At 35.5% G+C, this 17,857-nt stretch overlaps 2 protein-coding genes across 2 annotated transcripts in view; one reads left to right on the top strand and one right to left on the bottom strand.

Annotated features, from left to right (window-relative positions):
- Window positions 1-10,761, bottom strand: part of LOC141394689 (novel acetylcholine receptor chaperone) — a 33,748-nt gene extending 22,987 nt beyond the window's left edge. Inside the window, exons 1-2 of the mRNA XM_073969467.1 lie at window positions 10,606-10,761; window positions 10,013-10,492 (exon numbers count right to left, since the gene is read on the bottom strand). Of these exons, the coding sequence (XP_073825568.1) occupies window positions 10,013-10,132 (120 nt within the window). The 5' untranslated portion in view covers window positions 10,133-10,492; window positions 10,606-10,761. The remainder of the gene's footprint in view (window positions 1-10,012; window positions 10,493-10,605) is intronic.
- Window positions 1-17,857, top strand: part of LOC141394700 (zinc finger matrin-type protein 5) — a 345,637-nt gene that overhangs the window by 97,236 nt on the left and 230,544 nt on the right. The gene's annotated exons all lie outside the window — the stretch shown is intronic.

Genomic DNA, 17,857 nt, shown 5'->3' with positions numbered 1-17,857 from the left:
TTTGGAAAATCTCTCTGGAAAAGTCGGAAAATTGGAAAAATCGAAAATTGAGTTTTTGTATGAAATTTTATTCCTTAATAGCGAGACGAAGTTCGCCGGGTCCGCTAGTTTTCAATAAAAATAACATTTTGTCTACCTGCTGCTGGGGTCTTTTTAAATAAACAACATTTAGTTCTAAACGAAAATGAAAACAGTCTCCCTAGCATCCATTCGCCCAAAAGCACCCACCACCCGCTATAAACAAAATAAACTAAGCTAATAGACTCTTTTGTTAATATTTCATTGAAGACGTCATAACATCACAATCATGAGAATTTCAAACATCTGAACATTATTCAAAAGAGAGAGAATGATCACAAAAATCTCTTAAGAGAGACGATGAAATAATGTGCATATTTCATTCGATCATATTGTTTATAATTGTAGTGTCTGCAGTTCTTGAATGGGAAATGTCGAAAATGTCGGGGTCAATGTTGTTTTGTGCGTTAGAACTGAATTTATTATATAAATAAATCCCATTCTAATTGGTGATTCCCTATATATACAAACAAAAGTTTATGTACAAGCATTTTCATTTCATTCAGGTCATTCACCTGTATTTGTCAAGGTCGCTCGAGTGGTTTGATGGTATAATGCGACTAATGCTTATGATTAAGAAAGTGATAGGCATTAAATTATACAAAAAATTAATTGTCATTGATTTACTTCGAATCAGTTTCCGAGATAAAGGTGTTAGAAAATAAGCCGTATTTTGAGCTATATAAAATGCCTATTTTTTTCTGCCAAAGGTAGAAGAAACGAATTAAAACAACTGTACCTAGAATAAAAACCCAAAACAATTGTCTTTTTGGTAAAATAGGACACTATGGCCCACAAAAGTACTACCAATAGATGAATATTTCCAGAAAATTTCCTTTTTCCTTCTTCGGCAAGGGACTTTGCGAAAACAAAGGAACAAAACTGATCGGAAACCATGTCTAGTGCCTCAAAATCTTAAAAAATTACATTCAGGGATCTTTCTTAAAAGAATTGAAGCCAGCATTTTTGCTCCTGAATAAATTAAAACAATTTCTCTAAGGGAATACCAAAGATTGGGCGCCAGAATTAAGTAACTGACAGATGCATGAATATTGTTCCTCAAAATCTCAACAAATGTAAGATATTTTGTATGCATGTACACATTTTTAGCCTCAAAATCTCGGAATTTTGCTTGTTTCTGAACAATTTAACAGAATTTCTCAAGAGAAGACAGACTAATGGATGTCGGAATTAGTCTAATGACAGTTGCACGATTAAACGACAGCATTTGTCATTAACAAAACCACGATTAGGCGCCAGAATCTCATGATTATTGTGCCTCAAAATCTACATGTATAGATCTCGAAATGGGCGGCAGAATTTCATTTTGAAAGATTTTTGCTTGCTCCTGAAAATTTTAATAGAATTTCTCTAAGATAATTATGACGATTGAACGCCAGAATTAGTCTATTGACAGATGCACGATTGGGGGACAGAATTTGTCAATTACAAATACACGATTGGGCGCCAGACTTTCATGATTCGTGTACCTCAACATCTCAAAAAAATGTACATTGAACAAAGCCGTGTTCGTAGATTTTTGGTAAAAGAAAAATTATTTACATGGCTTAAGTTTTTTGTATACATCTGTAGACATTGAATTGGGCGCCAGAATTTAATTTTTTTAAAATAATTCAAGTCAGAATTCACTTTGCTCCTTAGCAATTTAACAGAAATTCTATAAGAAAAGGCCGGGGATTGGGTGCCAGAATTAGTCTATTTAGAGATGCACAATTTGGGTACAGAATTTATCATTAACAAACCCACGATTGGGCGCCGCAATTTCATTTTAATGAATTAAAGTCAGAATTTTGCTTGATCCTGAACAATTTAACAGAATTTCTCTAAGAGAAGATCGACGATTGGACACTAGAATTAGTCCACTGACAGTTGCACGACAGAATTTGTCATTAACAAACCCACGATTGGGCGCCAAAATTTCATGAATGTTGTGTGTGGGAAAAGTTATTGGCCTCCAGAAATTTTTTATGATAAGATCCGCAATTGGATACCAAAATTCAATAATTGACCATCAAAATGTCTTTATCGAAATAATTAAAATTTGTTTTCTCTAGGAAATAACAACGATGGCCATACGAATTTCTGTGTGAAAAACCTTAGCTTTGGACGCCAACATTCGTCATTGAAAGTATCCATGATTGTTCTCTATGAAACTAACCCGTTTGTGCGCCAGAGTTTGTCTGTTGATAGATGCTTCAATTTTTTATTGGCAGATTCACCACCATTGGGCTGCAGAATTTGTCTTTTAACAAACCCACGTCTTTGCGGTAGAATTTTTGAATTAAAAGACCCTCGTTTGGAACCATAGTAACACTGTTTGTAATTTTTTGAGTCATGGAAAATGAACCATATTCTGGCATCGCAGCGTGATGGAAGACAAAAAAATACACGTGTTTCGGAGTTTTCATTACTTTTATAAATCCAGAAGTTTGCCTGTCAATTCATGATGTCCCAACGTTCGCTCTGCATAGATCTATTTATAACTTATCCCGTCTTCTTTCCATAAAGTATTGAATAAAATTAGAGTGGTAAATTGAGGCCGCAATTCTAAAGCTTTGCGAGTAAGGTAACAAAGGAGTGAATCTAAACGTTCCATGGACATATTTAAGGCAATTTTTATACCCTCAGCATTTATGCTAACGAGGGTATATACACTTTCATACGGGCAAAATGTGCCTCATCGAAATAATGGTTTTAGACCACAAGTATGTTTCGACAAAATCCGTTTCAGACAATTTGGAGTCGATTTAGCAATGTCCGTCCGTCTGTATGTCTGGCTGGCTGGTGCACACGATAACTCTCGAACGGATCTACCGATACGAACCACATTTTGGGTATCGTAATATTTTGGCTAAACTTAGTTTAAGTTTAGGAAGATGGGCCATATCGGTCCACTCCTTCGTGTACCTCCCCCACAAAAGTGCGAAAATGTTCGGAAAATATGTGCGCACGATAACTCTTGAAGGGAGGGTCCGATTTGGTCCATACTTTGCACATCGTGAAATTTCTCTCAGACTTAGATGAGGTTCCAATATGGACTCAATCGGTCCACTCCTTCGGGTACCTCCCACACAAAATTTCTGAAAAGTTCAGTTTAGGACCAGCTCATGAATTGCTTTGATTTCTGTTGTAACAACTTGTATTAACTGCCGCCCATACGACGGTACAAGTTTCAACAGGGGCAAGTCCATACTTCTTGACAAAATAGCCTGAAAGGTGCAAAAAAAACCCCCTATGACACCGTATGTAGTTGTTGGAGCGCATGATAACCCTCGAACAGTCCAACATTTGGCCTTCGTAATATTTTGTCCAAACTTTTTTTAATTTCGAAGAAAACCCATATCGGTCCACTCTTTCAGGTACCTCCCCCACAAAAGTTTAAAAATATTCGGAAAAATTGTGCGCACGAGATCAGGTTCGAATATGGACTATATTTGTCCACTCCTTCGGGTACCTCCCACACAAAATTTCGGATAAGTTCACTTTAACACCTGTTCTTGAGTCACTTTAATTTTTGTTGAAGCTGAGCCCCTTTACGATGGTACAAGTTTTTTCAGTTTCAAGTAGATACTTTCTGAGAAAACAGCCCGAAAGTTGTAAAAATCCCTATGGCACCATGTGTAATGGCTGGAGCCACTATAGCACTCGAATTGGTCACCGGATTTGGTCCGAAATTTGGCTCCACAAAACTTCAACATCCTTTGGAAATATATACCGATGCTATAGGTTGTGGTCCTGTTTACAGCGATATTATATTTTCCGTGGGGAATTTCATGCTTCCTGGTATACTGATCCAACTGTTATACAATGACCCACTGAAATGACTACTGGGTGCGATATACATATGTCGAAAAGATATGACTCCCAAAATAAGATCCACTTTCATAATGGACTATGTCGGTCCACTCCTTCAAGTACAACTTTAATCCTAATCAACATTTTTGTCTGTAAGTTCAAATGTTCACAAAAGGCCACAAATTTCTAAAAAAGACCCTCAATGCACTCGATCTGTCCGTAGATGAAAGTTTCAATCCACATAGGCTGAGGGTATGTCTCTGTCGGCAAAGCCGACTGATACTTTTTTACTTGTTCCTAAGAAATTGTATGGTTGTTATAGCCAAAACGCTACAACTGTTTTGTGTATGTTCTCTGTGCTAAAATAAATATTTGTAAGCAAAAAAATATATTTTTAACGTCGGTACATAAGCGTATGGCTTTCTTATGTTATTTCTGGTAGAAGACTGAAAGGTTCGTCCGTTCTTTATTCTTTTGCAAAAAATGACTTAGACAAGAATGTCATACCTCTTATTTACCGAAGTCTGGTCATACGTTGGTCTTACCGAAGTGGTATATACATATCACTTAATTAAATGATTGTTATTTTCTCTAGTTGTGAGTTATAGCCTACATCTGAAGACTTCTCCAATTTGATAATTGATAAGCTCAAAAAGATGCTATTATTTATAGATCCATTATATTGAACGTGCATAAATGGTATTGAACGTACATAAGATAGGTATATAGTATATTAACTTTGTTTTTTCCGTTTGTAACGCATTGAAATAATATTTTGCGACCATATAAACTATATACATATGTATATTCTTGAACGCTATGTTTTTGCATCTGAGTGTTTTTCCATAGACAGGTCAATATCGGTATAGCCTCATATTTCGGTAGCCCCGATTTTCGGTATTGTCAGGATTTTAGCTACGTTTTTCGATAGAACCAGCTGTAATTTGGCATTTGAGGTTCTCAGTGGTCACAAAACTTCTCCTCAAAGAATTTTCAACATAGGCCCATGTTTTATTATAGCCGCCATATAACGGTATCCATATTAGCTACAATTTTTAACCGCACTAGCTGTAATTTGGCATTTGAGGTTCTCAGTGGTCACAAAACTTCTTCACTAAAAATTGGCAAAATGGACCCCATATAACGTTACCTACCGATTTTCGGAATTTTGTAGATTTTAGCTTCAATTTTTAGCAGAACTAGCTGTAATTTGACATTTGAGGTTCCCAGTGGTCACAAAACTTCTCCACCAAAAATTGTCAACATACGTTCATGTTTTGGTATAGACCGCTTATATAACGGGACCCCCCGATTTTCGGTATTTTGGGAATTGTAGCTACAATTTTTAACCGAAATAGCTGTAATTTGTCATTTGTGGTTTCCAGTCTACGAGTATGTTAAATATCAGTGTGACCTCAATGTTTTGTAGCCAGTGAGAATTCTAGTTACCAAATCTCTTCAGTAGGAGAATATTGTAAAACTCTTCAAAATAACTCACATCAGACGGTATCATTATACGGTGTCCCTATAACGGAGACCCGCAATACCAAATTACCCAATATGGCGTCCATATAAAGTATGGACTTTCCCCAAAAAACATCGTAGCTTCGTAACAGGGCCCACAAGAATAACTTTTTGGAAAAAATTTCAAAATTATCCGAAATCTGCTGGTAAACTGCGCTTTTCTTAAATTTTGTGTGGAAGTTCCCGAAGTACGGGACCGATAGAGTCCATATTCCAACCTAATACATGACTAGATGATATAATACAATGTGCGAAGTTCGGATTGAAACTACCTGCGGGAGTTTTCTTGCGGAATTGCCATTTTAGTTGGTGCCGTTAAGGTTTCTTGGAGCATTCTGGGAAGTATGGACTTGCCTCCCTTACCGTCGTAAAGGGGGCCCAAAGGACAAGCAGATGAAACAATTTCAAAACGGTCAGAGAGGAGCTCTTTAACTTCACTTTTCCCGAATTTTTTGTGGGAGGTATCCGAAGGAGTGGAGCGATATAGTCTATATTCGAACCCGATCAATGCCTGGACGTAATATTACCATATACAAAGATATAACCAATGCGGTTACTCCCTTAGAGTTTTATCGTGCGCACCAATTTAGCGACAATTTTGAAGTTTTGTGGATGAGGTACCGGAAGGAGTGCACCGATATGACCCATTTTCAAACTTAAACTAAGTTTGGGCAATATATTACGAATGCCAAATTTTGGACCCGAAACTTATCGTGCGTACCAGCCAGGCAGACGTACATGGCTAAATCGACTGCAAATTGTCTGAAACAGATTTCGTCCAAACATACTTGGGGTCTAAACCCTTTTTTTCGATGTGGCACATTTTTGGTCGTATCAAAAGCATGAGGGTATAAAAATCGGATTAAATGGTAACCAAACCTAGTTTTGAATCTTGTTGACGATTTTACCAATTTTATTGTTGATCTTCAATCAAAAACATGTCGGCAACGCTGGTCACGTGGTAATTTAATCATACTGGGGGTATAATGAGCTAGCTACATACAGTGAGCGTCAAAATAAATGGCCTGTTCCCGTACTTTTTAAAGTGGTAAAAGTCGTAAAAGTTGTAAAAGTCGTAAACGAGTTTCATATAAATTTTGTGTACGGGAACGCAAAATGTGTAAAAGTGGTAAAAACTGTAAAAACTTTTTAGTTCTGGAACAGAGCGAAAGTTTACACCTCTCAACATTTTTTTGATTGCATTTTTACACCGAAAGCGGTACCACGGGTCCAATGGGGGAAATATCACCGGATTACACCAAAACACTCCTTGATTTATTGTTAAAGAAATAAAAAAAACGTAAGTTTGGCAAAAGTGTAAACTTTATTTTGACGCTTCAAACTTTGGGTTATTTTGGTAATCTTCATTTATGTCCTAATGAAATGTTGGAAGGGCCTAATATTTTCTGGATTTTAATTTCCCACTAAATAGTAAAAAAGTTACATTTATATGTTATAAGTATAATTCCTCTATGTCGGTGTAACAATTCAATCAAAAAAATGTTGAGAGGTGTAAACTTTATTTTGACGCTCACTGTATATGTAGTTGCATTTTTACCCGAGTCAACACTTGGTTATTTTACTATTTTAAATTAGGTATTATATTGATTGGGCGCCACCATGTATAGTATAACTGTTATATGTACATACAGAAGGTAGTGAGATCACAAAGTAGGGCGTAATACCCGGTTTGCACTTAACTGGATTTAATAAACCCACTGGGTTTCAATGTCAATTCCATAACGCAAACGTCAAATTAAGCTCTAATGCAAACGCAGTTTAATGTCGAATACATTTCCTGAGTATTTCGGTTTCATAATGCATTTTAATAAATTATTGGTCTGCTCCAATACTGCAAGAATCTACTATGTTTTTCGATATCATAATGGAAAAATTGTTATCGTATAAAAAATAGTAGCTTCTTGCAGGTTCTGGAACAGAGCATATGTGTTAAAACTCGTATGTGCAATACCCTTTTGCACTCGCCGATAATAAGTATCTCTCATATTGAAATTGAATCGATCAGCAATCTAATAACCCGTTTGCAATTAACCGGAGTTAATAAACCCACTGGGTTTCAAATGTCAATTCCATATCGCAAACGTCAAATAAATCCTCCTAAGGAAGATTAACCCGGCAAAAAGCTCTAGTACAAAAGACACCATTCTATGGTGGTGATTAGAGTTGGGAAATCTAGTTCCCGGAGCGGATCGATCTTTCTAGTTCCAAAGATCAAAAAGGTACTAGTTCCTTAAAATAGTTCCATGGTTCCAAATAGTTCCCAGATCGATAAAGTTCAACAAATCTTTCTCTTTCATCGTTCTTTTCATTCCAAATAGTTCCGAGACCGAAATAGTTCAACGAATCTTACTCTTTCGTCGCTCTTTTTTTTGTTTCGTTCCAAATAGTTCCGATACCGAAATGTTTTCATTGTTTGTTAATTGAATTGACATAAAAATAAAAAAATTGCAGCGATCAAACACCAACAACGACAGATCGACGTAGGCGTTAAATTGAAGGAACGAGAAAAACGAAAGGAACTATACAAGGGCGGTTCGGAAACGTCTTAGCCTATCAATGAAAGAGAATAGTTAGTTTTTCAAAAATACACTTCAAACTTCAAAAAAATACACTTCAATGAAACTTCAATACACTTAGTCCAACGCTATTCTAGCAATTCTATCCCTTGATTAAAATAGTTTTCCTCAAGGTCTTCAAAATAGGGGTTTACAACTGTAATTGCATCTTCATTTGAGGTAAAACGCTTGCCAGCAAGGATTTTTTTAGATTAGGGAACAAGTAAAACTCACTGTGAGCTAAATCAGGAGAATAAGGTGGGTGGGCAAGCAACTTGTACTTTAATTCGTTGATTTTAGCCATTGTTAAAACACTCTTGTGCGCTGGTGTGTTGTCTTGATGAAAAATAATTTTTTTTGTGTTGTAAGCCAGGACGTTTTTCTCGAATTTGTACATTTAATTGATCCAAAAGGTTGCAATAGTACTCTGAGTTTATTGTTTTACCCTTTTTTAGATAGTCAATCAATAAAATACCTTTGAAGTCCCAAAAAAACCGTTGCCATAACCTTACCAGCCGATTGAATTGTTTTTCCCTTCTTTGGGGCACTTCCTCCAGCTTCAGTCCATTGTTTGGATTGTTCTTTTGTCTCTGGAGTATAGTGGTGGATCCATGTCTAACAGTTATGAAACGACGCTTAAAATCCATTTTATTTCGCTTAAAACGATCCAAACAAGCTTGAGAAATGTTCATTCTTATGCGTTTTTGATCGACTGTTAACAAATGCGGCACCTATCTTGCAGAAAGCTTTTTCATCTGTAGTTCTTCATGCAAAATTAAATGGACTCGATCATTTGAGATGCCCATGATATTTCCATTGTAAAAAATTGTGGTTGCGTCTTTTTTGAACACCTGTTTCTATATGAAGGAGTTGCCAGGTCGAAACAAAATTTAACATGTGTTCATAACAGAGATGGAAGTTTCCAAAACACTTAACTTTTTTCTGTTTATACCGCGCTTTTTGTGCTGGGCTAAGAAGTTTCCAAACTGCCCTCGTATAAATGCAAGAGCTGGATATAGTTCCAACAGTTCCTTGTCCGGAATAGTTCCTTGGAACTAGTTCGTTCCGGAACTACACAACTCTAGTGGTGATGCTAAGTTTTTGTTGTTGCAGCAGCAGAGAAATCTACGAAGAAGCATTGTTTTGATGCTGAGTTGCAGCCGCTGGCCGAAACACTATGATGTTCCGGGTCAATCGGGTACGAAAGAACCCGCTGCCGTGATTCTACGTGGTTAACACTTATAAGATTCTTGCTGCATTATTCAACGGAAATAATATTTTTCGGCTCTGGGAATAGTTTTAACAAATATATCGTATATTCCACTTTGTAGTTACTAGTGGTACAACATTCTCAAATTATTTAGAACAACAATTCCCATCTTCTAAGTTGCAAACCCACATCTGTTTGATTTTGCCACAATATTTGATGATCCTACAACACCGCTTTTCTATTATTTCTCTAATTTTTCATTTGCATACACATGTATATTATTCTCCACACATGTACATACATATATCCATATGAATGTCATTGCCTCGTCGTGGGGAGGTCAGTGCTGAAATGATGAGTTGTCAAAAATAAAAATATACTAAAAATTGGACGTAGTGCCATCATAAATAGACAAACAAAATTTTGCAATAATTTTCGAAAATTTGTTTACAAACAATGTAATCGAATTCGAAATGCGTTTCTTTATCTAAATGACATGAGATAAAACAGGAAAAAGTTCACGTGAGAGTTTTTTTTGGCTAAAAAGAAAGCGAATAAGTATTGGAATAAATATGAGAGCCCCCAAAATAATATATGTATGTACTATGGCGTGCAAAAATCTCCCAACATACATACATAGATCTATGTTTGTATAAAAATATCTATGTTGTGCTCTATATACATGAGTACTTATGATATATACGAGTGTGCAAAAACAAACAGCTAAACCTTCACACTCTCACTATTCTAGACACATTTTTTATGTAGTATTGATTTTTCAAAGTGTATATTATTGTCGAATGCTTACCAAATCCTTGTATAAATCCTTACTAATGTGAGGCGTTAACTTGAGGGTACCCACAAAAACGAAAAATAAACCCAAAAGTATGGATAAACTTTTCAAAACAATTGTATTGGAAGCGGGCATTTTTTGTCGTTATGTGTTTATAGATATTCCTTATTCTAGATTATGGAAACGGATTTGTGGTTTCGAGAAGCTCTTTACAAACACTTTTATCTAAATATTTCAAAGTAGCACTCAAGGCAGCATAATTAGTTCATTACGCTAGCACACACACACACAGTTATCCGTGAACTAATCCTTAGAGTCGCACGTACGTTTTTTTAGGTTATAAATTTAAAAATTAATAATTTCGTTTTCCCTTAAGAAAAATTCCGTTTGAATTTTAGTTTCATTCGTTGTTCTAATTTTAGATTATTTTTTGTTGTTGTTTGTTATAGATATGATTTAAGTATTATTTTTTGTTTTCTTTTTTATTTTTTTAAACTACACGAAAATGAAAAATCATTCGCATATATAAGTACATGTGTATATATGACAATAATGATGTTAATGATGATGGTGGCTGGTGGCGATGAACACAATTAAGAAATATGTACTCGGATTCGGAGGCAATAAACACAACCCTCCTTTTAGCGTTATGATTTTAACGGCACTCGCGTTCGTAAGAGACTGTCGTAGATAGCAAAGTTCAGCTGTTCTGAAGTTGCTGGCGACCAAACAAACGACCAGATGTTAGGCAGCATCCCGAAAACATTGTACCTTTACATTCATTTTCTCTGACAGATTTGTTTCAGGTTTTCTCCTCGTTTTTTTTGTGCTCAGCTAACAACAAGCATTCTGATGTGCGGTGAGCATATCTTGTAGTTTTTCTTTTGGCTTTTTGCTCATGGCCTTATGCCCAACAATCGCAACCACCACCCAACCCATGTGCTAAATTTCGTGTACGAATAGGTTTTGTGGGATTGTTTGCTTTAGTGGTTAATTCGCATCTGGGAATTGCTAAAAGGGGGTTGTTTGTCGGTGGTTAAATATTTTTACTGCACCAAATACTGCAATTATCTCTCCCTTGTATCATGTGAGAGACAGAGAAAGTTGCCGTTTTGGTTTTTCGACCAACATTTTTGGAAAACGTACCTATTTATGTTAAGCAGATACTATTTGATGTTAAAGGATCATATGTCCCAATGTATATGAAAACGTTGACCCATACCAACAAATTTCAGTTGGGACGTTTTATACCCCCAACGAAGACTAGATGCCAAATGACGGCCATTTCCGATAGATGCCACAACCTTAAAAATGCCGAAAATCGGGAGGTACCTTTTGTATGGGGACTATATATAGTTATCTTCTGGAATGTTTCCCCTTCGAAGACTAAGTACACAATTTCAACAATTTCGGTTTGATAATATGGCTCAAATCTTCGAAATACCGAAAAACTGGGATTCCGTTCTATTGGGGCTATATAAAGACGTAGAGCTTTACCGACAAATTTCAGGTACAAAGTTTTATACCACCAACGAAGACTAAATACCAAACTTTAGCCAGTTTGGTTGGATATGAAAATCGGGAGTACTGTTCCATGGGGGCTATACGAAAACCTGGACCTATACTGATAATTCTCTTCTGGAATTTTTTATATTCCCCCAACGATGACAAAATGCCAAATTTCAGCCATTTCGGAAGGATATTGAGGCCACAACCTTCAAAAATTGAGAGGTACCCCATGTTCGGGAGGGACCGTTCTATGGGGGCTATATGAAGACGTGTACTGGACGAGTAATACAGACTTATATACCGAATTATAAAGCTGTACCTTAAATATTGCGAGCTGTATCTCGATTACAACAGACAGACGGAAGGCCGTAAGACGGACGGTCGTACAGACGGCATTGTCTCGGAGGAATCTTCGACCAGTGGCCGTCATCTCAACAATTATGTCTTTGTGTTCGTATATTTTTCACCATGAGAACGGTAATATATCGCTGAATGACTGCTTCGAACTCTTTTAGTCCGTGCCGGAATAGAGTAGAACTCCGGGACATGGATCAGTTCCGTTTAACAGATCCGCATTCACCATATATCTACATCTGTGAGATGTAATAGATGTATGGAATGGGTGCACTTCCGATGGTGCTCTGGTCTTTGTCGCATACGGAACTACTGCGATGGGAGTTATCACTATCTCCCAGCGTGTCTCCAACTTCGTCATCGGAATACACCACATATTGCGGTTCAACGCCCTGAAAATGCATCATTCCTGCAATTCAATTGTAACAGTCTCCGCAACAACGTCAGTGAATCGTACTTTACCCAGGAAAACAAAGCTCACCGTCACCTGTAACTTACAACGTTGTGTTTGTTATAACTTTTTACAGAAAGATCGAACAAGAAACGGAAGAGGAGGACTTGCCTTCTTTATACATCAGTCTATCCATTACAGACCCACTCGCTTGAGTTTGACTCTAATGACCCATACATGAAATGTATGGGGGTTGCAGTGTGGTACTGCCTAGGTAGAGCTGCGTAATATGTACATACCTCCAATGAATAGGTGTGTCTTGCGTCAGGGACATCATTACTTCTGCAGCCGAAATCAGCCCAATCCACAGTGTCCGATTTTCCGAAAAACCTGGCCAAAACTCTAAAAATGAATAGATTTTTTCCGGCCGCTGATAACATTTTTGATATTATTTAACCCTCAGGCGGTCATTTAAGGGGTATTTTTTGTCCCTCCTCCTATAAAATGTGATCTTATCGGATCAAAATATTCTACAAATTTGTTCGCCATCAATTTTTATTATGGGTCCTAGAATACACTAAAACTCTATACCTTACCTAAACTCCAGAAATATGCAAAATTATAAACACATTTTAGGGTTAAGGGCGTACTTCATGTGAGTTTTGGCAAAATTGTCATACAAAGCATCATTTTAGAAGAATGACGTCAAAGACAAAAATGTTCTCCGCCAAATTTCACTATAAGTTACAAAAGAAAAGAAATCTCTATTTGCATTACATACCAAGAAAATGTCGGTATCAATTTTGCCAAAAAACCAAGAAACTGAAATAGGGTTGCAAACTTCCACCATTTCTACAGTTTTGGAAATATTCGAGGATTCCTTGCATTTTAAGTGTATAATGCGAGGAACATTTTCTTAAAAAAATTAACCCTCGTGCGAGTCATAAAAGGGGTCCTTTTGGTCCCTTTTTCCACAAATCTTTAAAATCTCCTATAAAATGTGATCGGATCAGCCCAAAATATTCTAGAAATTTGTTCGCCATAAAATTTTACTATAGGTCTTAGAATATACCAAAACTCCAAATTATACCCAAACGCCAGTAAGTGACCCTATACTATATTCTGACATTCTGAATGAAAGAAAATCTGTACATACCTGCAAGACAAAATATCACATAAAAACAAAAAGTGCAAATATGTGCAGGATGTTTCGATGGAAATTGGTAAAAACCCTTCCTTTTTTATGAAATGATAAATTACACGGCCCAACTCGATCTTACTCACAACTATTTTCATAATTTATTGTGAAAATTGATCTTGAAAAAAATTAACAAGTACGGACATCAATTATTAAAGAACGCACAATTCATTGGCGACACTAAACATCTTAAATACGTTTCACATACCTTTCATTACAATTACAAAAAGAAAATATTTAATAACCGTTGTTTATTTTGCATATTATCATAGATTTAGAAACAACTTAAATATTGAAAAGAAAAAAATCCAAATAGGGTCACTTCGACCTGCTTTTATACCCACTTATTAAACAAGAAATGTATATATGTTTTCATAACTACACGCACTGGGATACTATAAACAATATCTGACCCTTTTTAGTGTAAATTGATATTTTTTTCGATTTTTGGCCAGGTTTTTTGGAAAATCGGACACTGTGCAATCCCCACAAAGATACTGCGCGATTGCCGTACTCGAAGACCATTCATCGTGGCAGAAGAATGCCAGTTGACAAGACAAACACGAGTGGTTTTAGTCCAGTTAAGATCCGGATGATGCAGCCGCTTCAACTCATATTGGGCCCAAATTGATGGGACCAATGAATATGTTTAACTAACCCACTCACCTATATCCTTATTCTTTATGGACGCATGCAGTGGGATTCTCTCATGTTTTGAGTTACCGACAAAAATCTTTTAATTTTATCGCAAAATTATGAATGAAAAGTTCATATAAAAGTTGAAAACACTCTTGCTTGGAACTTTAGGACTACTATTTGTTCGTCGCTAACTTACCGACAAACAACGTTAATTACCTAAATTTGTATCCGACATTTGTCGGTAACTCAAAAAATGAGTTAGAGAATCCCACTACAGATGGCAGAAATTTTAAAAGCCGTTTCAGTAAAGTTGGGCGTCATTACTCAGCAAACCAAATGTCGGATGTCCGATACGTCTGAACAATTTCGGAAGCAAAATCGTTCAGATTTCGTTCCGATTTCTAAACGATTTTTCGGAGGGGAAATAGTTCAGATTTTGTACCGATTTCGGAGCGAATGTCGGATATAAATTTCCCTTCTGAATTTTCCAATGATTTTCTTCGGATTTCGTTCCCAATTCTGACCGAAATCGATCCGATTTAGCTCCGACATTTCGTTCCGAAATTATGTCAACCACTTCATATCATACAACTTTCGTTAAGATACGTTACGATTTCGTATCCGAACTCGGACGTAGCGTCGGAATTTTGTTCCGATTTCGTTACGATGTCGATACGATTGGTTTACTGCAATTTCAGAAAATTACTCTAGTACGGAACTCGATTTAAGAACCTCTAGTTTAATGCACGAATAAAACTCTACTGACAATACGGAAGTCAGCCAATTTGTACCAATTGTTGCTGGAAGTCGTCTGTTACTAGGCGTTTACACCAGACAGTTTGTCTTTAAATACAACTCTGATTTACTAATGGGTACTTTACACGATATGTTTTTTACATATGAGTTGTCACTTTGCATATACATTTTGTATGGGAGAAGTGACAACTCATATGCAAAAAACATATCGTGTAAAGTACCCATAACAAAATATATCGTGATTTCGCATACAAAAATGAAATCATCTCATTTCGTGATTTCAGCGAAATCAACATCGAAATCACAGTACACATGATATACAACCCTGTTTTTGCCTGAAAAAGTACCAAAAGTTGCAACACTTTTCACGTATCACATTAAATAAGGTAGATGGTCAATTGCTGCAACAAAAAATTTAGTATCAAAATTTGTAAACAATTTGTAAAAAAATATTTAATTACTTTAGCTCTGTTCCAGAACTAAAAAGTTTTTAAAATTTTTACCACTTTTACACATTTTGCGTTCCCGTACACAAAATTTATATGAAAATCGTTTACGAATTTTTCAACTTTTACGACTTTCACCACTTTATAAAGTACGGGAACAGGCCATTTGTTACAATTGGTATGTTCCAGAACTGCAAGAATCTACTAATTTTTACTATTTTTTCCGATAACATAAAGGAAAAAATGCTATCGTAGTAAAAAATAGTAGCTTCTTGCAGGTTCTGGAAAAGAGCAAATGCTATTTTTCATTGTGTTCACATACTTTTTTAATGGTAATATTAAAAAAGAGCGAATTATCTAAAATTGCTTTCCCATACAAATTTCTTAAAAAATACGCGAACGGAAAAATGACAGAAATTGCAAAAACTCCAGCAGAAATGTCAAAATCAACGTATCAGCCATCGTATTTAGAAGCCAATAAACATGCTGCTAGTTTCTACTAGGCCAAATATCTATAGCAGAAAACAACATCTTTTTTTTCTTACTAGATTTAGGAGTACGGGAACGCATTTATGGCACTAAACGGGAAAACAACTGCAAGTAGTAATATTTTGCAGGTTATGAACACAACTTTTATTTAACAAAATTTATTATCATGATGTCTCAACGATAAAATCATTTTTATTTATTATACACAATTAATACGATATATAGATAATTCTACGATAATTTTCGAAATAAAGCAGTAAAGTTCTATATTGTCGTATATTTTTGATGTCTAATTCAATTTACAAGAAATTGTTTGAAAATTCATGTTCGATGAGCTGCGCATATGCATCTACCTGGATTATTGTGATATGATTGAAATCAACAAAAAATAATAAGCTCTGTTCCAGAACTAAAAAGTTTTTAAAATTTTTACCACTTTTACACATTTTGCGTTCCCGTGCACAAAATTTATATGAAAATCGTTTACGACTTTTACAACTTTTACGACTTTTACCACTTTATAAAGTACGGGAACAGGTCAATAGCTATATTACATTCCGTGTATTTCATGTGTATGTTTTGAATTTTTTGTCCTCGTGTAATTCTTTGTGTGTGCGAAAAATTACATTTTACATAGGATTTATAATTGGTATGTTCCAGAATTGCAAGAATCTGCTAATTTTTACTATTTTTTCCGATAACATAAAGGAAAATTTGTTATCGTAGTAAAAAATAGTAGATTCTTGCAGGTTCTGGAACACAGCAAATGTTTGCTATTACACCAGTATATGTTTTTTTGTGTGACATAACCTATAAATGTAAACAAATACTTTATCAAATCGGTTTATTTATGTTTCTTTAAGAAATTATTTCTTTCAGCAAATTTTGCAAATTTCTGCTTTCATCAAAACAAACAAATCAGCTGTTTTCTATTTATTGTACATACAAAAATAGGAAGGGCTCCAAACGAAAAAGTTACACATGGGTTATATGGATCACACTATAGGTGTGTACGATAACTTTCCCAGCAAAAATTACTCAGTCAATTCCAGCAACCTCTCTCAGTGAATTTTACTCTCTCAAGCAAGAAAAATTGCAGAAAGTTATCGAACAACCATTTGTAAAAACTTGCAAGGAATCAACTGTTTTGAAAAAGAAGAAGAAGAAAAGTTTTTGCATCAATTTGATGTTCTTGTTTTCCATGATTTTTTTTATATTTTTCAGCTTTTGATGTTTAATTTTTTGATATTTCAGTATTTATTTTTGTTTTCGCCAAACAAGAATAAAAAATAAAACAAAACAAATGTTTTCAAATCAGCTGATCAGATTTGCAAATTTTTGCGGGACAAATTTTCCCAGCAAAAATTTGCAAGTTCTCAGTCACAAAACTCTCCAAAAATCTCTCCAAACTCGCTCTCTTTTGCTGGATAATAGGTGTGTACGATAACTTTCCCAGCAATAATTACTCAGTCAGTTCCAGCAACCTCTCTCAGTGAATTTTACTCTCTCAAGCAAGAAAAATTGCAGAAAGTTATCGAACAGCATTTTGCAAAAACTTGCAAGAAAGTCAGCTGTTTCCGAAAATGTATGAAATTTGTTTTTGTTTCTTTCGATATTTTAAACCAAACGGAACAAAAACATAAATTTTATAATTGCAGTTTACTTATTTAATGCTTTAATCCTATCCAGAACGGTTTAGAATCTAAAAAAATGTACAATTGTGAAATTTTCTTGGTCAAAAATTTTAACATTTCGAGTTGTTTACATTGAACAGGTGATTAAAAGTCAGCTCATCAGACTTGCAAATTTTTGCGGGACAAATTTTCCCAGCAAAAATTTGCAAGTTCTCAGTCACAAAACTCTCCAAAAATCTCTCCAAACTCGCTCTCTTTTGCTGGATAATTTTGTTATCGAACAGCATTCAGCAAAAATTTGTACGAATTTGTACAAATTATTGGGTTATCGTACACACCTAATTTTGTTATCGAACAGCATTCAGCAATAATTTGTACGAATTTGTACAAATTATTGGGTTATCGTACACACCTTATGTGTACAACATGTAGATGTAAAAAAAT

This window comes from Musca autumnalis, unplaced genomic scaffold, assembly GCF_047663935.1.
Source record: "Musca autumnalis isolate F117 unplaced genomic scaffold, ASM4766393v1 scaffold_2, whole genome shotgun sequence".
Lineage (NCBI taxonomy): Eukaryota > Metazoa > Arthropoda > Insecta > Diptera > Muscidae > Musca > Musca autumnalis.
The sequence above is the reverse complement of the archived record's forward strand: the minus strand, read 5'-3'. Positions and strand labels throughout refer to the sequence as shown.